A 22,163-nucleotide genomic window follows, 5' to 3' on the forward strand; every position below is an offset into this window, starting at 1 on the left:
GGCCCTGGGGGAGCGGCAGTGACGACTTGGCTAAGGAGCCAGTGATGCACAGAGCCTGGCACTGCAGGGCTGCATGCTGTGGAGACAATCCTCAGTGACATCTAAACGCCAGCGCTAGGCGTCGGGTACAGGAGCTTGGTCCTGCCGTCAGTAGCCACCCCGTGCGGCCACCACAGGGTCTCTTCGTCTGAATGCTTAGACTGGCCACAGAGCCAGGGTCTCCGAAATCCTCCTCCTCCTCCTCATTGTCGTCGTCCTCTCCCTCCTCCTCCTCCTCCTCCTCCTCCTCCTCCTCCTCCTCCTCCTCCTCCTCCTCCTCGGAAACCACAACCCAGTACTGCCCTTGACTGAGGATTGAACCCATGACCCTTCAGTGTGGGGGACGATACTCAAACCATTGAGAACACCAGCCAGGGCCTTTTTTTGTTTATCCTCACCCCAAGATAGTTTTCCATCAATTTTTAGAGAGAGTAGAAGAGAGGCAAAAAGAGAGAAATATTAATATGAGAGAAACATATCGATTGGTTGCCTCCTGCACATGCTCAGACCAGGGCCTGGGCCAGGGGAGCCTGCAACCGAGGTACCTGCCCTTGACCAGAATTGAACCCGGGACCTTTCAGTCTGTAGGCCGACCCTCTATCCACTGAGCCAAACTGGCTAGGCCCAGGGCCTTTTTTTTTTTTTTTTAATGTTTTCATTGATTTTTTAGAGAGAGAAGAAGGGAGAGGAAGAGAGAGAGAAACATTGATGAGTTGCCTACACCTGGGAATCGAACCCACAACCTGGGTATATGCCCTGATCAGGAATCGAACTGGTGACCTTTTGGTGCACTGGACAACGCTCAACCAACTAAGCCCCATGGGCCAGGGCAACTGGCTCTGTTCTTAGCCAGGGAGAAGCATGGCTGCTCTCCAGGCCCCCTCGGCCAGAGCAGGAGCCTCCTAAGGAGAGTCGTTGGGGCCTGCTTAGCCCTCGCCCGGGAGCTCGCCTCCTGCTCCTTTCAGAGTTGTGTTTGGCGACTGACGCTGACAGGACTTGATCTGGCCCTGGAAGGATGGGCAGAGAAGAAGAAAGCTCTCGGGAAAGAGTATGGATATGTGAGCACACAGGGTGCTTGCTGAGCGGGGATTAGATGGATCACTGGCTCCGGAAAGCCGATCTCCATGTGCAGGTGCTGCACGAGGAGCTGGGAGGACGTGGGGAGGAGCGGGGCCCAGCCCAGCCCTGGAGCTCACGCCGTGTGAGCCGAACACCCGCCAAGGGGAAGAGGCTGCATCCAAATATGTAACGAAGACATGTATTGAGTATACGCACGTGTTGCCAGGCACAAGGGAATGTTGTCACATGACATGTAACCAAGTGTATAAAGAGATGGACTTGCAGATGCTTTTGGAGAGGTGGGTTAGGTGGGGAGGGTTTCCCATGCTGGACTGGAGGTTTCAAGACTCTGCCTGTGAGAGACAGCAGGCCAGTGAGGACTATGAGCAAAGAAGTCCAGGGGAAAGGTGCATTTTAGGGAAATGAACCTGCCATCCACGGGAAGGGTGAATTGGCAGAGGAGAAAGACTAGAAATTGGGAGATGAATTCACAGACTGTTCCTTTCAATCAGTAGTTGTGTACCCAGCTCATCTTTTTAATAACTTTTTGGGGTGCTATCCATGTGGCCAGCGCTATGCTAGGCACCAGGGCATAGGGGTGCTCAAGGGGGGCCCAGGCCTGGGAGACAGGCAGAGGGTCAGTGCTGCTGTGACATGTGTCATGAGGGAAACAATCAGGGAGGGGTCTGCTCTGGAGCCTGGGGCGGGAAGACCTCCTAGGAGGCTTGAGTGGGAGGAGCCAGCCGTGCAGAGCAGAGGGATGGGAGGGTTAAGAGCAGGAACCGCCTGTGCAGGTGCTCCCGGGCCAGAAGCTCAAGGAAAGGGGAGACCACAGGATGCAGGAGACGCCAAGCCCTCCTGGCCACCAGAAAGAGTCTGGGCGTGGTCCTGAGGCAGTAGGAAGCCAGCAGCGCCCTGTGGGTGTGGTCACATCACTGTTTGGGGACAGTGCTCAGCTGCTGCCTGGCAGTGGGAGGTTAGGGGCTAGTGCTGGAAGTGGGGAGACCAGCGAAGAGGGGGGGTGCTTGGCTAGACTTGGAGGAAGTGAGGACTGGGAGTGGGTGGACCACTGGGAAGACCAGTGCAAGGGGAGCAGGGTGACCCAAATAAGGACTGTGGACGGGGGCATGTGGATGTGGAGGGTGGACAACTGAGCCTCATTGTCTCATTGTCCAGGCTCGGTGACTGGCAGGCCCTCAGTCTGCTCACTGCAGATGCTCCACACACGCTGTCTCCCCCCCCCCCCCCTCGCCCCTCAGAGCCAGGCCTTCGGGGGTCTTTCGAGTCTAGATGATAACACTGGTTGAGCTTTTCTGTAAAGTAACACTCGTTGAGTTTGCGAGGTGCATTAGACATAGTTTCTTGCATGTGCCTCAAAGCAGTCATTTTCTCCGTGTTCAGCGAGAAGCCAGAGCTCAGCAAGGTCGGTAACTCCCTGGAGTCACACAGCTGACCCTGCAGGGTCCTGGTCAAAGTGGGACTCGGCTCACTAAAGCAGTCACTCTCTTTATTAAAAATTAAATTCATTGGAGTGACATTGGTCAATAGGATCATATAGGTTGCAAGTTACATCTCTATGATACATGAGCTGTATATTGCATAGTGTGCCCACCACCCAAAGTCAAATCATCTTCTGCCACCATTTACTGCTCCCACACCCTCCCTCTTGTAACCACCATACTGTCGTCTGTCTGCGTGTCTGAATTTCAGTTTTATATCCCACGTACGAGCGAAATCACATGGTTCTTAGCTTTTTCTGACTGACTTCACTTAGCGTAATACTTTGAAGGTCCATCCATGTTGTCGCAAATGGTGCTATTTCTTCCTTTCTTATGGCTGAATACTATTCCATTGTGTATATGTACCTCATCTTCTTGATCCAGTCCTCTATCGCGGGGCACTTTGGCTGTTTCTGTGTTTGGCCAGGGGTCCTCAAACTTTTTAAACAGGGGGCCAGTTCACTGTCCCTCAGGCCGTTGGAGGGCCAGACTATAGTTTAAAAAAAAACTATGAACAAAGTCCTATGCACGCTGCACATATCTTATTTTGAAGTAAAAAAACAAAATGGGAACAAATACAATATTTGTGTTTGCATGTGGCCCGCGCGCTGTAGTTTGAGGACCGCTGGTTTTGGCCATTGTGAATAACACTGCAGTGAACATAGGGGTGCATATATCTTTGCAAATAGATGTTTTAGAGTTATTCGGGTAGATGCCCAGGAGAGGTTGCTGGGTCATATTGTAGCTGTCTTCTTAATATTTTGAGGAGCTTCCGTACTGTTTCCCACAGTGGCTGCACCAGTTTACATTCCCACCAGCAGTCAATGAGGGTTCCCTTTCTCCACATGCTCCCCCACACTTGTTACTACGTGTCTTGTTGATAATGGCCATTCTAACAAGTGTAGGGTGGTATCTCAGTGTAGTTTGATTTGCATTTGCTAGTGAAGCTGAACATCTTTGATATAACTCTTGGCCATTTTTATGTCTTCTTGGGAGAGGTGTCTGTTCAGGTCCTCTGCTTTTTTTTTTTTCTTATTCTATGTTTTTGTTTCTTTGGTGTTGAGTAGTATGAGTTCTTTATATATTTTGGATATTAACCCCTTATCAGAGCTATTGTCTGCAAATATCATCTTCCATTCACTTGGTTGCCTTTTTGTTTTGTTATCGGTTTCTTTGCTATGCAAAAGCTTTTTAGTTTAACACTAGAGGCCCGGTGCATGAAATTCATGCACTCAAGGGGATCCCTTAGCCCAGCCTGCGCCCTCTTGCAGTCTGGGAGCCCTCAGGGGATGTTCGACTGATGGCTTAGGGTGATGCCATGGTGATGATGAAAGATGGGCCTAAGCCATCAGTTGGACATCCTTAGCGCTACTGTGGAGGTGGGAAAGGCTCCCGCCACTGCTGTGCACTTGCCAACCATGAGCCCAGCTCAGGGCTTCTGGCTGAGCGGCACTCCCCCTGTGGGAGCGCACTGACCACCAGGGGGAAGCTCCAACGTTGATCGTCTGCCCCCTGGTGGTCAGTGTGCATCATAGTAACCAGTCGTTCTGCCTTTCAGTCAATTTACATATTAGTCTTTTATTAAATAGGACTAGAGGTAGAGGCCTGAGGCACAAAATTCATGCAAGAGTAGGCCTTCGCAGCCCCAGCTGCCTCTGTCACCCTCGCAGTCCCGGCTTTGTCCAGAAGGTCGTCTGGAAGGTCATCCAGACAGTTGTTCCGCTGTTTGGCCATTCGGTCGATTTGCATATTACACTTTTATTATTATAGGTAGTTCCATTCATTTATTTTTGCTTTTACTTCCCTTGCTTTTGGGGTCAAGTTCATAAAATGTCCTCTATGATCAAGGTCCATAAGTTTAGTACCTATGTTTACTTCTATGTACTTTATGGCTTTAGATCTTATATTTAGGTCTTGGGTCTGTTTTGAATTAATTTTTGTACATGGGATTAAAGCAATACTCTTAAACCACTCTACAGCCCCCCCTCCCCCACTGTCCTAGGGGATTTTCCAACCTCCCTCAGCCTCTGGGCCATCCCCTCGGACTGAGTAGCCACCACACTGGAAGTGTGCCCCAGGCCTGGGCCTGCCCCCTGGGCCTTGTATCTAGGGTCTGCCATCTAGTGGCCACTGCCTTCCTATTTCTCCTGAGCTTGTAAAAGAAAGGGGAAAAAAAGCTCCCACATGCCAGACAGCCCTGTAAACAGGAGCCTGCTCAGACTTAGAGAAAGAGTCCAGCAACATAAACATAGGATGTTGCCAGTAAGTTCCCCCACCCATTCAACAAACATTTAAAAAATGCAAACACACACACACACACACACACACACACACACACACACGTGCACAAGTCTTTCCACTGGAAAGTGAGCTCCCTGAGGCAGTGATTTCTTTTTTCCGTACTGCTCACTAATGAACCTCAGAGCCTGGGACATGGCATTTGCGTTGCAGACATGCCACAAATACTTACTAATCGATGTGTCCATTTTCTCAGTTAATCTTGATGATCATTTATGCTCAGTGAGAGGTAGGCACTGTTGGGATGCCCATTTCTCACATGTGGAGACCGAGGCACAGAGGGACAAGAAGCTTGCCAGGTTTGGGGAGAGCGAGCTTTGACGGAGGTTTTCTGACTTTAGATCCCTGGATTTAACTACTGTGCATAGTGCCTCCGTGTACATCCACTATTTGCCAGGCCTGTGTGTGGCGTAGCCACCTTTAGACAAGTGGTAGGAGCACCTCTGGAGACCACCAGCCATTTCCCTCCAATCTCTTCACTTTGCGTGAAGTTTCCTTTCCTGCAGCGCTGTGACAGAGACAGTGAATGGAGGGAATTCAGAAAAGACTGGCCGGCTGGCAATGAGTCCCTGTCACTAGCGAGCTCTGTGGCTGTGTGACTTTGCACAGTGCCCCAAACCTCAATTTCCTCATTTGTCAAAGGAAGAGACAGAGTTAGGATCTCTGCCTTCCTTTCCAGCGCCAACATTCTACTGTTCCTGTGACTCCCAAAGAGCCTGATAGGAGTGGAAGACAGAAGACCACTTGTTACTAGGCAACCAGCACCCACCTCACCCATGTTGCCATGGTGATGATGAAAGTTGGGCTGATCAAATTACCAGCTAATTGCACATGAGAGCTCCAGGTCTGTCTCTTTCTTGCTTGTTGGCTGGGTCTTACTTCCTTATTTTCCTAGGAATTATGGAGTGATCTCCCCCACCCCCCATCTGCAGTGTCCCCAAGGCAGTCCTAGTGCAGCAAACAGCTGGAAATAGAGAGCCTGGCTGTGTCTCTGAGTAGCTGTGTGACACTGCATAGGTTACTCGGCTTCTCTGTGCCTCCCTTTCCTCATCTGGAAAATGAAGGTGTTAGAATAATGATCCCTGCCCAAGGCTCTTTCCTGCTCTCAGATCCTGTGATGCCTAGGAAGCCCATCAGGGGAGCCAGCCACACTGTTACTAGGCAACCAGCAGGCACCCTGCCCAAGTTGCCTTGGTGACTGCATGCTGGAGGGAGGGGAGTAGCTGCTCAGCTAATTGCTTAATTATTTATGAGTGCCTCAAGTCCTTTTTGTTGTTTTCATTGCTAGGGGCTGTGTGGTTACCTTCTCTTCCTCTCTCCTGCCACCCAAGTCTTCTGACTCCTGTTACTCGAAGCACATTGGCCTGGATCTCAAGCTGCCTTAGTCCTCTTCTGTCATTTCCAAGAGTGGTGGCCTCAGGTAAGTCACCTCACCCCTCTGGGCCTCAGTTTCCTCATTTGTAAAATGATAGGTTTGCTTAATCTTCAAATTCCTTTTCTACCCTGAAATTCTAATCCCTACTGCCCAGTTACAAAGGGGGAAGATGAGAGGAATTTTCCCAATTTGTTATCTTCTAAGGATGATTCTGAAGAGCAATAACATATTTCAAACAGGAAGGGAACGAAAGTTTTGCTTATTGCTCTCTCCTTGCCTCTTACCTTAGTGACATTACCTGACCTTTTATTAATCTAAAGGTCATTTAATTTTTTTTCTATCTCCTATTTCTAAAATAGACTTGAGGGCTTGTATAAGATGCATGTGTGAAATTAGGTCATTGCAATAAAACTAGGAGTAAAGTAATATAAAAATAGTGATGCTTCTTCATTGGTTAATATTGAGGTGACTGAGCATCAGATGTAATACTGAGCATCCTGGAAGCCAGAGCAAGAGAGGGAGGTACATGATCGTGACTCAATAAAGAAAAATTGCCAGACTGTTCTTCTAACTTCGGAAAGTAACTTATCATGTGGTATAGACTGTCTTTTAGCAACTACAGATACAACTTTTTAATTAACCCTTTCTTGCCGAGGGTGTTGTTAAAGGACATAAGGTAGAAGTTCACCTTGATAGTTTGACTTGTTTTGATCATTAGAAAGCAAAAATGCCTTTCTACCAATACTTTAAAATTTTATAAATGTAAATGTCAACTAGTCAATATAAACTTCCAGAACCAACTATTATTTATACATTAATGCTACATAAATTCATGTAACCACTTACACAATAATTTAGAAAAATGTATCACGTTTCAACCTAGACAAAATGTACACTTTCCTAAGTTGTTCTGAAATAAACTGGTACAGATGAGGAAAGACATCAAATACAGAGAAAAAAAATGGCAGAGGTATAGACGGACGTGTCCCGTGCCTTGTCCCGGAGCTGTTAGGGTGAGCAGCTGAAGCGGGTAACATACAGCCCGAATAAGCAGAGGATATTCAGCTGAGAGACAGTTTGCAACCAGGAACTGCAGAGGAATCCTTGAGAAAGTGGATTGAAAGTTGGAGACTGCGGCTGAAATCTCTCCCGGTGCACTGGCTCAGCCACAGAGATTGCACCATCTTGAGTGGCTGTTTTTTGGAAATGTATACTGTACACCCAAAGACCCGGCATCCAGAGATCGGCTGCTAACCTGGAGACACCGGATCTGGGACAGCGCGACTATGTGTAGTCCTGCTTCTCACAGAAAGCAGATCCAAGCTACAGCAGCCTCCTGATCACCACACCTTCTGTCTGAGAAACAGCAGCTGTATGTGAAGCCTCCCCAACCAGCCAGAAGAGCCACCACAGCTGTGAACAGCACCCACCAGAGGAGCTGCTGCCAACTGAGGAGCAGCTGCTACCACAACCGCCCGAGGAGCAACCACAGCCCAAGGAGCCACTGCTACCCAGGGAGCAGCCACTGAATGACTCAACATCTAGATATGTCAGTGAGACCAAACATGAGTAGACAAAGAAACCCCCAAAGGAAAGAAAAGGACTCACCAAAAAAGCAGCTAAGTGATACAGAGGCATGCAACATGACAGAAAAAGAATTCAGAATAAGGGTCCTAGAGTGCATAAACCGGATGGAGGAAAAAATCAACAACTTATGCAAGAAGCAAGAAGAAACAGATGAAAAAATCAATAACTTATGTAAGACCCAAGAAGAAATGAAGAGCGATATAGCTGCAATAAAAAACACCATTGAAAGTATCAACAGTAGACTAGGAGAAGCGGAGGACCGAATTAGTGAATTAGAAGACAAGGAAGCAAAACACACCCAAAATGTACTGCAATTGGAGAAAAAAATTAAAAGACAGGAGGAGAGCCTAAGGGAGCTTTGGGACAACATGAAACGAAACAACATACGAATAATAGGGGTGCCAGAAAAACAGAAAGAGGAACAAGGATTAGAAAACCTATTTGAAGAAATAATATCAGAAAACTTCCCTGAGGTGGGGAAGAAAAAAGTCACACAAGCACAGACATCAAATACAAAATTGTTTATGGTAGCATTATTTATAAAAGAAAATGACTCCAGACCACTGAAATCTTGAGGGTAGTGAATTAAATTATATTACTTCTTTAGAATGGATTGCTTTGTGGCCTTTAAAATGAAATAGACCTATATGTTTTGATATGGAAAAAAAGCAAATATATAATATTAAGTAAGATAAGGAAGTGCAACAGTGGTATAAAATGCTTCTATTTCTGTTCTGAAAGATATAGATAGGTGTACAATTTATATATCTAGGTATATGCTTTTATGTGCATACTTGCATTTTTCTGGAAGGGAACTGTTAACGGGTTTCCTCTGGGCAGGAAGATGGATAGCTTTGGGAGAGAGGAATGAGCATAACTTTCATTCCCTTCCTGTTTGAAATCATTTCCTTATTTTTGCCACGTGGACCCGTTAGGTTTAGGGAGGCAGTAGAGCCTGACAGTTAAAAGCCTACACTCTGCTGCCTGAATACCAGTGTTCACATCCTGGCTCTGTCATTTACTAGCCGTGTGACCTTGGGTTCATTTAACTTCTGCATTTCTCTTCGATGAAATGGGCCAATAATAGTACCTTCCTCATTGGATTTTTGTGAGGATTAAATGAATTAATTATGAAGTGCTCAGAACAGCCTAAACAATGCCATATATCTATTTTCTTGAAAAAATAAGAGGAGAAATTTAAAAAAATGCATCTAACCAAAAGCACCCCCAGTATCTCAAAGTTGGAAGGACTTTATAGATATGTCACTGCTTCCAGCATCATACGCTGTATAGAAAATATGTTAGAGTGCTGGCGTGTGTACTGGAGGTTTGCGGGTTTGATTCCCAGTCAAGGGCACATATATACCTGGGTTGCAGGTTCAATCTCTGGCTCCCGTCAGGGTGCATGCAGGAGGCAACCAATCGATGTGTCCCTTCCCTTCCCTTCCCTTCCCTCCCCTCCCCTCCCCTCCCCTCCCCTCCCCTCCCCTCCCCTCCCCTCCCCTCCCCTCCCCTCCCCTCCCCTCCCCTCCCCTCCCCTCCCCTCCTCTCCTCTCCTCTCTTCTCTTCTCTTCTCTTCTCTTCTCTTCTCTTCTCTTCTCTTCTCTCTCTCTCTCTCTCTCTCTCTCTCTCTCTCTCTCTCTCTCTCCTTCCCTCCACCGCTCTCCCTACCTTCTACTCTCTCTAAACACCAATTGAAAAAATACCCTTGGGTGAGGAGTAACAAAAAAAATTATGTTTGAAGCAGGAATCGAAAAGCAGTAGTTAGTTTTCATTGTCATTTTATCTGGGCTTGAATACCTTTTTAGGGAAGGCGCCTGTCCTGGGATTTTCAATAGACATCTCCGATGCCTGTGATGACCCTGAACCCATCCGGACTGCAGCTCCTGTTCCGGTCCATCCCAGTGAATGCTCACACTAAGAGCAGAACATATGTTAGGCCAGGTGGGAAATCTATGAGAAACCGGAACTGTTACAGACTAGAGAGGGACGATCCAGAAATTCAAGGTTAAAGAGAGTACCCATGCCTGTGCCAGTTATGATCCATGTTCACATGCCCTCACACCTCTCCTTTTCTTTTGAGAGAGGGACACAGGCCCAGAAAGGGGCTGTGCCAGGAGGATCCCGCGGGAATCTGCTGGCCACAGGGACTTCTTTATCCAGAGGTGTCGAAAGCAGGGGGGCTCAGTGTTCAAGACTGGGTGGCTTCCTCCTCTTTCCAGCAGGTGCTCTGGGGCAAGCCTGGAGAACTGCCTTTGAAGTTGGCCACACTTGGGGCCAGGCTTGGGCCCCTCACTATATGCACGTGGTGGCTGCAGGGGGTGGGGGGGGGTGTTGGGGGCTCTAGTCCCTTCACATCGGCTGAGTTCGGAAAGTGCTGTCACCACGAGGAATGTAAGGCTGACCTGTTACAGCCTCATGCCTGCGTCAGAGGGTCCTGCCCTTTCTATTGCACTCACTCAGGCATTCCAGCGCTTGGCTAGAGCTTCCCATTGTATCTGTCAGTCACATCCAACTGTGCTTCCCTCTGCCCTCTCCTTCCTCCATCGCTGCTCCAGTCATCTTTCCCACCTACTCCTCTTCCCTCCCACATCCAGCCATTCCTCCCCTTCTGTAGCTCGTCCACTCGGCTGTCGACTTCTGGTCTGGCTACAGAATTAGCCGCTTGATCAAGGGTCCTGGGTTCGATTCAGGTCAAGGGCACATGCCAGGGTTGTGGCTCGATCTCCAGTAGGAGGTGTGAAGGAGGCAGCCAATCAATGAATATCATCATTGATTTTTCTATCACTCCTTCTCCCTTCCTCTCTGAAATCAATAATAAAATATATATATAAAGAATTAGCAGCTTGACACATATTGTTCCCCCACCCCCATAGCCTACCAAGATGTCCCAGGCCGCAGCTCTGCCCTCCTGCCGTCCCTCGGATCCATGCAGGTTTCCAAGCCACCACACCTGCCCAGGGCCGGCCAGCTTTTGTTCCGCAGGCCAGGCGGTGGGGGCGGGGCCTGGCGCGGGGAGGGGCTTGGCAGGAGGGCGAGGCTTGGGGGCGGGGCCTGGCAGGAGGGAGAGGCGGGGCTTTGGTAGGGGCGGGGCCTGGCAGGAGGGAGGGCGGGGCTTTGGTAGGGGGCGGGGCCTGGCGCGGGGGCGGCGGGCGGGCGCGGTGACTCAGCCGCCGGCGCCCGGCCGTCCGCTGGTCCCGGCCTGGCAGGCGGGGCGCAGAAAATGGCGAGGCCCCGCGCCGCGCCCGCCCCCGCGCCGCCCGGCCTGCAGCCGCTGTTGGCGCCGCGGCCCGAGCCGGGCGGGGTCCCGCTGCATTCGCCCTGGACCTTCTGGCTGGACAGGTGAGGCCCGGCCGCGCGCCCGGGCTCCTGGCCCTTTGTCTGGGCTCCTGGGCCCCAGCCCGCCGGCTCGCGGGCTCGGAAGCCGAGGTGGGGCCGGGCGAGCGGCTGGGAGCGGACAGGCGCCGCTCCAGAACTTTCAGCCGCGCCTTTCCTTTTTATCCCCCTGGCAAGGACGGCCCCGGGCCTGGCGGCGGGAGGTGGGCGGCCCGGTCACCCCTCGGACTCGGGAGCTCGGGACGCGACCTTGGCCGGACGGCGCCGGGCGAGGGGAGGCCGCGGGTGCGCGCGGCGGGGCGCGGACGGCCCGCGGGGGCCGCGCTCACCTCTCCCCGCTCGGTGTGAGCGCTGCCGGGAGCCGGGAGCCGCCCGCCCGCAGGCGCTGGGGGCCGCGCTCACCTTGGCCGTGACGCGGTGGCCGCTCTCTCCGAAATCCCCCCTGTGCGCGCGTGGGTGAGCGCCCCCCGCAGCCTCTCTGTTCTGCCTCCCGTGCTGAATGCTACGCAGTGAATTGTGTGTGTTTACTTTTCATCTGTCTCGATCCCGCTGTTAAGGGCCACAAAGCAGGGACTGTGTTTTTGACACTTGCTGTATCACAACACCTAGAACTGTGCCTGGCGCACAGTAGGAGCACAAGAACTTGTAGACAAGGGAGTAAATGGGCGCCTGCAGAGCCCCTTTCCGGATCTCGCAGTGAGCGTGCCCCCTGACACCCAGGGCCGCCCAGGAGCAGGAACGCGCTGATGCATCTGCGGTGGCGAATGTCAGGAGGAAGTGTGTGTGACATCCCCTGACAGTGACTCACTGCACACACCTGGTTTCATCAGTGGAGGCCTTGTGTAAAATGCCTGCAAGACTTTCTAAAGGTGAAATTCGCCTTTTTGAGGAGGACAGACTCATTCTTGTCTTCCTATGGGCTTAGCACCACCGCAAGAACTGACATCGGACCCGGACCCGTTGTCTTTTCTGGCGCTCAAAGAAGAAGTTGGGGGTAGGGGAGGTACGAGGCTCTTTTTTTTTTTTTTTCCAAAATATTTTCACTTTCATTATGAGATGCTAAGAGCATTTCATTGTCATAAGGAGAGTTTTTAGCCAACTATCAAAATGAAACCATGTGTGTCTTTGTTTTCAAGAGTGTGCTGTAACCACTTGTTAACAGGTATCTGTTTCCAAGGCGTTAAACCTGGACCCCAGGTTTAAATTGTGAATACTGTTGACGGGGGAGGGGGGGGGAGGCGCAGTATCAAGAGAGTTTCTCTTTAAACAGGTCAAAAATCAGTCTACTTACAAGAGTAACATTTTTAAGAATGGTCTAAGTCGATAATACTACATAACACACAACTTTTAAAGAATATTTTGTATCTTTTTAAAACATTTTTTATTGATTTCAGAGAAGAAGGGAGAGGGAGAGAGAGAGGAAAAAAAAAAAACCATCAGTGATAAGAGAGAACCATGGATCGGCTGCCTCCTGCACGCCCCACACTGGGGATCGAGCCCGCAAGCCGGGCCTGTGCTCTGACCTGGAATCGAACCATGACCTCCTGGTTCATAGGTCAACACTCAACCACTGACCCACCCGGGTAGGGCTATTTTTGTATCTTTTTAAGATAAGAACATGGTAACTTCAGTGAAGACAAACTATTGCTTTCCTATTATGTACTTGCACATTTTTGTTCTCTGAAAGCCAGAAGTCAAGTGAAATGTACTGTTATTGTCACGTGGAACTCTTTAATAGAAGTGGCTCTATTAGTTTAGAGATTATAATCAGCTCCAACGCTGCTCACATGAATTCATTTCCCTGGTCGGCCATCCCGTGACTTTCTCCACTTCTTTGGGAGCCCATTGCCTTTATGTAGGCGGCCCCTTCCTCTTGGGGGTATGAGCACTTTGGGTTCTAGGGGTTCATTTATCACTTTTCCCCAGAGAAACAATTCTGGAGAGAGTGGGGAAGTTCTTAGCTGATATCTGCCATCAGAGACATCATCCATGGGCTTCCCTTCCCATGGCTTCAGACTCTCCTTTGTCACCTACCTCCCGGCCTGTCCTACCATCCAGCGCTGTGTGATGAGGACGAGAGAGAAGCCTCCCTTTCATATATCCACAGCCTGTTCTGAGGATAAATGAGAGCCATGGATGTAAAACACCAGCACGTAAGTGCTTAATAAAGGTTAGCTCCTAACATTGATAATTCATGCTCCCACACTACAGCCCCTCCCCCCTCCCCTCACACACCCACCCACAGCCCCTGGAGCAGCTTATCTGAACTCAGTGTGCGAGGCCAGCAACCCCCTCGTCCCTCGAGGATGAACTGGAGAGCCGCTCAGTGGACTTACTTGCATTTCCAGCAGTAAACTCCAGCGTGACCCTATTTGTGTTCTGTTGTGGAGGGTGTTTTCAGGTAGACTGTGGCTGAGGATTTCAGCATTTGGAGGTAACTTTGTTTGAGGGTATAGCCTGAAGAGTTTTCCTTCCATTTTCTGGATATTTAAAACCCTGCCCTTTCTTGATTCTTAGAGGCCACTCTTAGCTGTGAGTCTCTGCTTTGTTTTCATCTCACGGTTACCCCTTTCCTCTGCGTTTTATCCACGGTCCTTAGTCCTCTTCTTGTCTCTGCCCACGCAGTGAGCTCGTCCAGTCACACGGCAGTGTGCCCTGATTCCCCAAACTGGGCGCTGCTGCGTCTGTGGCGTCTCACACACATCCCAGCAGTGTGTGCCCGGCCACCTCCTTCCATCTGTCCATCTCAGATCACAGCACTGAACAGAGCCCCTGTGTTACATCTGTCCCGCCCAGAAATCTTGGAGTTGTCTGTGACTCTGCCTCCTTCCCCCTTTCTCCTCTCTCCTGTCTTTCTCCTGACCCTCTACATCAGTGGTTCTCAACCTTGGCTGCACATTAGAATCACCTGGGAATCTTTTTAAAATCCTGATTTCTGGGCCTCGTCCTCCGGAAATTCTGTTTCTTTGTTGTAGGGTGGGGCCACAACATTAGTAACAAAGAAACAATTTGCCTCAGGCATCTGAGAGCGCCTGCGCTTTTTTCCTTTTTCTGGTTCCTGCTCAGATGCCACCTTCTCAGGGCGGCCATTCCTGAGCCCTGATACACAGTGGCACACACCTCCAGACACACTCCCCGCCCCTTTGCTCTCTGGGGTTCGCCCCCTTGGCCCGTCCTCTCTCCTTAGAATGTGCTTCCCAGGGTCTCTCCCCGCGCTCTGGCCAGCGCCCGGCACAGGTGGCCACACCAAGTACCTAGGGCAGTGATGGCGAACCTTTTGAGCTCGGCGTGTCAGCATTTTGAAAAACCCTAACTTAACTCTGGTGCCGTGTCACACATAGAAATTTTTTGATATTTGCAACCATAGTAGAACAAAGACTTATATTTTTGATATTTATTTTATATATTTAAATGCCATTTAACAAAGAAAAATCAACCAAAAAAATGAGTTCGTGTGTCACCTCTGACACGCGTGTCACAGGTTCGCCATCACTGACCTAGGGCCTCGTTGAATTCCGCCCACGGTGGCTCGCCCTTTCCCACCGCGGTCACTCCACTCAACCATTATTTCTTCACGTACAGTCTCTTACCCTGACCTCCCAGTCTACGAATCACCGGCTGTGCTTGTTAAAATGCAGGCTCCCCACCCTGCCCACTTACTCAGTGAGACCTCTGGGGTGGGGTGTGCATTTGTAACGAATTCTCAAAACTCAGAATTACTGCTCTGTTTATTAACAAGGTTAATTGGGCATCTGACCCACTGCTCTGGGTGCTGAGAATGCACAGATGATGACAGCATTGACCTGGGCCGCCCAGGCGGGGTGTCTCGCATGCTGGATGCTCCCACAGATCCGTGAGGAGCCCAGCGCGGTGCCGAGTTCTAGAGGGACCCACCCTTCAGGGTGTGATGCTTTCAAATGCATTCGAGTTGTGTGCTCCACGCTGATAAACCTGATCCGTGGAGGTGGGGGCTTGGCAAAGAGGATCCCCAATTGTCCTTGTTCATAGAATGGCCCGGGAGACTAGGTGAGGCAGGAGACTGCATGGGAGGCCACAGCTGATGGGTAGTGGCTGGCTTCCCAGCTCCTCCTGTTCTTTCCCCCAATTCTTGCCTCTGAAACGACAGGCCCTTTTAAGGCCCAGGAGTTTATTTTGTGTAGGGGACGACGGGGCTCTGGCCCTGGTGAGGGCTCGCAGCCTGTCCAGCTGTGGGTCAGTGGCTGCTTTCTGCAGACAGGCCTGTGGTCGCTAAACATCCTATCCCAGGAAAGTTACTCGTTCTTACCAGCACTGTCTGTTCAAAAGTATACTTTCCCTTTTTAATATTAGAGATGCCCTTTCCTTATTTTCAAACTAAGACAGCTGGCAAGACTTTAGGGACCTGACACGGTGACAGTGGAAACTTGGCCATGCATGGTTCTGTTGTCAATTCTAACCAGCCGCCCTCTTCCACCCACCCTCCATGTGCTGGGGGAGTAAGTGTGTATCAAGCTCAAAAGAGTCCCAGTTGCTACTGTCAAGGAGCTTGTAGGCTAGGGATGACAATAGCAGGGAAAAATAAGAACTGCAAAAATAAAGCATTCAGATCGTGTAGATAGTTTCAATGGATGCATTATTCAATGCTAATAATATGCCCTGAATCATTTTTGCATGTGACTCTTTCTCAACCAGCAAGCTGCTGTAACCACAAGCCACAGATCTGTCTTAAACGTGATTAAAATGAAATCTGTCAAAAAGTGATTTAAAGGGATGAGTGCTCTCAACGGGACGTTGTTCATCACATACCTGAGTTTTCCCTCTGACAGCTGAGCCTGATGTTAACAAAGTCAACAGGAAGACGGACTTTGAGGAGACATTCCTGGCTTTGTAGTTTCCCCTTAATGTTCTCTTCACGGAAATGAGATGATCTCTCAAATTAGGTGGAGTGTTGTCATTATTCATTTTCTCATGCAGCATTTTCTGTGCATGTTCACTGGACGTGTGTCTCCATTAGTTGGACTATGGAACCACGTATAAAGCTGAAACGTCTTTCTCACTTCAACCAGTTAATATTAACTACACTTCCTCAGTATGCTGGGGGGCACTAGCAGGGCCATCTCCACCCCTTTGTTTTCCTGTCTTTCTGCTGCAGCCCATCAGTGGCTGTTGGTTGGTCAGTTATTTTCTTCTCGACCTGCAGATGTCTTCTTCCTGAGCTGCACACTTGCACACATGCTGGGGAGGCATTATTGCCAGGGACTCTGGTAGCATCTCACCCTGCCCTGCGCCTCTGCTTCTGCCCACTGGGGACTAGATGGGTGGTGGGAGAGGCGAGGACAATAGGCAAGAGCAGGGGGTGGGCCCAAGAAGGGGGAATATAACTTAAGGTGGGGCGAGAGAGGTATTTGTGATCCCACGTTCTGTATGTGACTGCCCATGCTGACAGTGACCGCTTGGTTTTCAACGAGAGGCGTCCTCATCAAGCCAGGCAGACCAGAGAAAGGACCCAGGTCTGCCGAGAGACAGGCTCACTAAGCCTTAATTTCCTGATCTATAAAGTGAGGATAATAATACCAACTTGGCAGGATTGCTATAAGGGCTTGAAATAATACATGTAAAACCCTTTCATATCGCATGTGCTCAACAAAAGGAAGCCATTATCACAGTAATGTCATTAAATCAGAGAGAAAACCCTGGAGAGCAGTTCCAGCTCCTCACCTGCTCCTCAGGGCTGTCTCAGCCCCGCTGGGCACAGGGAGGCGCAGAGCTCCATGTGTGAAACAGGTCCTGCCTCCTCAGCTGTGGTTTTCACCAGCTCTGCCTGTATCTCCTACCAATGCTCCAAGTCTATGTGTCTGTTCCTCTCCCAGCTGCTTCTCCCGCTGCCTCTGTCCCAGGCAAATTAAAGAGGATTTAAACACTGTTCCTTTGCCTTCGGGAGTAGGGGATTCAGAGAGCAGACAGCCAGTTCTAAACTCTGCGGGGACAAGGGCTCTGTCTCTGCTCCCTCAGCTGGGAGGTGTGCAGTGAATCTGTTGACTGAATAAATGATAAATCCTCTGAAACTTGCGACGTGCTCGCAGGGCTTCTCAGCCTTGACTCCATGGCGTTCGGGACTAATGCTTCTGTGTTGAGGGCTGGCGTGTGCACTGCAGGAGGGTCAGCGGCAGCCTGGCCTCCAGCCATGAGGCCAGCAGCATCCCATTCATTCGCGATGACTGTCTGTAGCTGTGCCAGTGTCAGTGTCCCCTGGGCCACACCACAGAGGAGCATTCTTGGCCTGTAGAGAGAGGATTCAGTTAGGGTTCTCTTGGAAAGTTTGAAATAAAAAGACCTTTAAAAGATAGGAGAATAGGTCTGGCCAGTTTTCTCATTGATTAGAGTGTTGCCCTTGGACTGAAGGGTCACAGGTTTGATCCCTGTCAAGGGCACATACCTTGGTTGCAGGCTCGATCCTCAGCCCTGGTCAGGGCATGTGCAGGAGGCAACCAGTCGATGTGTCTTCAGTGTGCTGGGTGGGCACTAGCCAGATGTTTCTTACATCGATGTTTCTCTCTCTGTGTCTCTCCCCCTCCCTTCCACTCTCTAAAAACACATGGAAACAAGATCCTCAGGTGAGGATTAACAACGAAAAAGAATACAGTGTACGTGTGACGCCAGTACAGCTGTTTGTTTCATGGACATCCACACAGACAGGGACCGTCCAGTTGCTACACTACCTGTTGGCATAAGAGGGAAGAGCAGGTGTGGCTCGGCTGCCAGGGCTGCAGCTCTGCCCTCAGCCGCCTGCACTGCCGCCTGAAGAGCCAGGAAGCATAGACGATCCAGCTTGTGGGTCCACATTGAACCAGCACGTCCAGCACACACTGGTCTGTTCATAAGGCGCCGTCACTTAGAAACCTGCTTTGTTTGCCCCTTTATCGCCATTCTGTGGCTCTGGCCCAGCCTTGCCCTTGAAGAGGTCCGAGGTTCAGATACGAGGTTAGGCACATGGGCACTTGGCAGTGACTGTCGGAATCAGCTGTGGCGCACAGAGTAATGCACGCTGTGCACAGGCCAAGCCAGACATCTGCTACCATCGGGAGTTCCCACAACTCCGTCCTGTTACTTTGGTGCCTGGATATTCATAAAACTGCAGCAGTTGTGAGGAGCCTTCCATCAGAATCCAGAAATTAGAAAAATTAGTTTCCGTAGAACCTGACATCTTTCAAACAGCGATGGGCCGGCATCGGGAGGTGTGGATCGGAATGGGGCTGTTGTGGAGCAGGAGCCTGCTGGTGTTAGTGCGCCCCCCCCCCCCCCCCCCCCCACTGGGAAGGCGATGCTAAGGAAGTTATATGGACACAAACTCGTATTAAAAATGGGATCCAGCCCTGGCTGGTTTGGCTCAGTGGATAGAGCGTCAGCCTGTGGACTGAAGGGTCCCAGGTTCGATTCCAGTCAAGGGCACATGCCTAGGTTGTGGGCTCGATCTCCAGTAGGGGGCGTGCGGGAGGCAGCCCATCGATGATTCTCTCTCATCATTGATGTTTCTATCTCTCCCTCTCCCTTCCTCTCTGAAATCAATAAAAATGTATTTTAAAAAAATGGGATTCAGCAAAGACTGTGGCCTGAATGAGAACACACCTAGAGTCAGTTGCAAAATCCCCTTAAAAATGTAAGTAGGGCTTGACTGGAAAGTCAGGGGTATAGAGCAGGAAATCTCAGATGGGTCACCTGTATTCTGATTAGGTTTCTGTGGCCTCAGGCACGTTACCAAACCTCTCTAAATTCTGGCTTGCTCACCTGTACAACAGTAAGAAATAATACCGACAGCGATGTAAGGAGGCTCGCAGGGACTCGCTGCCATAGTGCATTCATTTCGTACACACTAGCTGCTGGCGTTGTTGTTTTAAACACCGAGCAGCACTGCCTAGTCCTTGTTTCATTCTAGAGCCCTTTTATAGACTGGAAACTAGATTTCTTCAAAAAAATTAGAAGAAAAAATGTCTTCAAAAATGTGAAACTGAGGGGACCTAAGTGACTTTGTATGACGGTCTCCTGCGTGAGAGTGTGAGTGGCAGGTCGCCAGTGAACTTCCTTCTCGGTTAGAAGGCGGGTCCTCACAATGTGTCTGCTTCAGGTGACGTAATGCTATGAGGTGAACATTCAAATTATTCTCATCTAAACCATTATAAATTGTGGTGGAACTTTAAAAATTAGTAAAAATTTGAAATATGTAATTTTAAAATGAAAAATAGAAAGTCCATTTACTTCCTTTGGACCCCAACCCCTCTCCCTACAGGGAGCCCTGCACGCGTGCATCCTCTGCTGTGGGGGGCATGGGGGCCAGCTAAACTTTTCAAAGGGAAGAAGTGCCAGGAGATTTTCATATAAAAGCAATAAAATTTTCACGTGCATATCTCTTCAGAAAAAAATCAATTTTTTTTTAAAAAGCCCCTCCCCCCGCCACTGTTTTCATAATCTTAGCCAACAACAGTGTAAAGGCCTCCATTAAGCACAATCAATATTGTCCAAGTCAGCCCTCACCCCCACCCGCCCCGACAGCCCGGATACACGGTGGACGGGGCTCGGGCACTGAGCAAGTGCCGCGCTCCCTGCGCTCCCCGCGCTCCCCCTCGCAGCATACTTAGGAGGCTTTAGGACAGGCAGCAACGTGCAATCGTGGTGGTCATTGTGGATTTGCTTTTTCAAAAATAGTGTCCAGCTTCTTTATGAAAACTAGACGTGAGTTGTACACCCAGTGCTGCAGAGAAGTTTATCAGACTTTACCTGCTCAACAAGGAGCCCTGTTTGCCCTCAAACTGATCTTTAACTGCTTACTTAGCGACCTCCAGGCCAGGGCGCTGATTTCAGAAATGTGTCTCTGGCATTCAGGTTCGACACCCAGGGATCATTCATTGGTCCATAGTTACCGAATGTCACCTGTAGAACCCTGACACGCCTCATGTCCCCCCATAGAACCAGGCACCTGGGCCTGGCCCTTGCTCGGCCCTCCCTCACCTGAGCTATGAGTTTTATGCACATCCCAGTGTCAGTGCCTGACGACCATCCCGGGCAGCGGTCACCATCCGGGGGTCCACAGACCACTGATGGTCCGTGAGTCCGAAAGGTTGGCGATGGCTGATCCATGGAGTTCACCTTCTTAAGAACCCGGGTCTGCCTCTGAGGGTGGGTAAAGAGCGTCCCTTTCATCGATCCCTGTGGGTCAGCCACGAGCCAGCACGCGCCCTCAGCACACCTCTGCCTGGCCAGTGAACAGACATGGTGCTGGGAAGCATTATTTTGAGTGTGAATTCTCACCTTAGGTCTGATGTAGCGGGCACATCATTTTTGAGCAAGAACTGCTGATTCCATGTAGGGAGAAAGAAAACGTGTATGTCACAGAGTTTTCTAAGGATTGATAATGTCATGTCACGTTACCCGTCCCAGGCAGCTGCCTGGCTTTCTACTGAATAAACCGTAGTATGTTGCCATCTAGTGGAACATAGGCAAATGGAAGATTAACGTATTCTAACCACAGAGATCGCAGAGGTAATTCAATCTGCCACGGAAATTAACTGACTTTCCCAAAGGCAAGTGTTTTGGACATGCAAGTCCCTGGGTCACAAAGGTGACCTCGGTCATATGTGTCCTCCGCGCACAGACGCCTGCCTCTCAAGTTCACATTTGCCATGGAGCCTACAGGCTTCACACAGGGAGCCGGTTAGGACCCTGCATTGTCATGGTCACCTGGGCATAGGCACACTTTCTTGTCCAAAGTCTTAGCCAAAGGCTTGGTCATTACAAGGTTATTTTAGGGTTTTTTAAAATGTGATTTTGAGGTTTCCAATACCTTTCTTAGATACATTTCAGGTTTTTTCTACTAAATTCCCACAGAATGAGTAAGTTTATTTTTAGAAAAGCAAACCCATGACTTCAGAAAGTAGGAATTTCACATCTTAAATTGTAAATAGGTCCCAGGAATGTGAATCAGAGCATCTAGCCCGACTTGCCTGTTGCCTGCAGGTTCCTGTGGACTGGTGCACGCACACTGACTGCTCGCTGCTGTCTCTGCCCTTTTGCTTGTTCACTTAGATCTCTCCCTGGGGCCACAGCAGCCGAGTGCGCATCAAACCTGAAGAAAATCTACACGGTACAGACGGTACAGGTAAGTCCAAGCAGGAGCACACCCCATGTGGTTCATGCGGGACACTGAGTCGTGCACCCTGACCGCCCTGGGCCCCTCAGTTCTGCCCGGGCTCTCGTCCACACCGTGCTGGCCCCGCAGTTCTGCCCCAGGCTCTCATCCACACCGTGCCGGCCCCGCGGTTCTGCCCCAGGCTCTCATCCACACCGTGCTAGCCCTGCAGTTCTGCCCGGGCTCTCGTCCACACCGTGCCGGCCCCGCGGTTCTGCCCTGGGCTCTCGTCCACACCGTGCCGGCCCCGCGGTTCTGCCCGGGCTCGGTCAGACTCCAGCTCCCTGTGTGGGCTCTGCTTTCCCATCTGGAGGTGCTGGCACCACCACGGGCCACTGGGAGGAGCTGGGGTGTCAAGTGTGGACATGAGGGTCTAAGACCAGTTTCCTACTTCACGTTCAAATTCCCTGTCCTCAATTGAGCCAGTCTCCACCCTGTTAACTTCTGTAAAATTACTGTCCTGTGCACCTTCTCCAGGTGGAAAGGAGGGTGAATAGCAGGGCACTGGTACACCGAAGGTTCTGTTTTTCTCGGGAACATTCCGGAGGAAATTTGCCAGTTTCCCTGAAATGAAAGATTATCTATTGGGCAGAAGACTGTCCAGTGGCAGAGTTGCCATCAGAAGTGTGAGCTGGGATTCAGCAGGTGGGCCTGTGTTCTGACCCTGCGTCATCACGTTAGGCTCACCGCACACTTTCACTCCCACCTGATCCCTGAGGCACCCAGTGAGGTCGCGGTCCTGGCCCTGGTACACAGGGAGGAAGCGGGTTTCCGCATGGCCTGTGAGTGTTGTCCTGGGAATTAGTTCTAC

General features: G+C 50.3%; 1 protein-coding gene across 1 annotated transcript in view; it reads left to right on the forward strand.

Moving 5' to 3' along the window:
• Nucleotides 1-1,132: 1,132 nt before the first annotated feature.
• Nucleotides 1,133-22,163, forward strand: part of EIF4E3 (eukaryotic translation initiation factor 4E family member 3) — a 35,723-nt gene continuing 14,692 nt past the window's right edge. The window contains exons 1-3 of the mRNA XM_036333792.1: nt 1,133-1,284; nt 10,990-11,199; nt 21,250-21,322. Coding sequence (XP_036189685.1) covers nt 1,133-1,284; nt 10,990-11,199; nt 21,250-21,322 — 435 coding nt within the window. The remainder of the gene's footprint in view (nt 1,285-10,989; nt 11,200-21,249; nt 21,323-22,163) is intronic.

This window comes from Myotis myotis, unplaced genomic scaffold, assembly GCF_014108235.1.
Source record: "Myotis myotis isolate mMyoMyo1 unplaced genomic scaffold, mMyoMyo1.p scaffold_m19_p_13, whole genome shotgun sequence".
NCBI classification, from domain to species: domain Eukaryota; kingdom Metazoa; phylum Chordata; class Mammalia; order Chiroptera; family Vespertilionidae; genus Myotis; species Myotis myotis.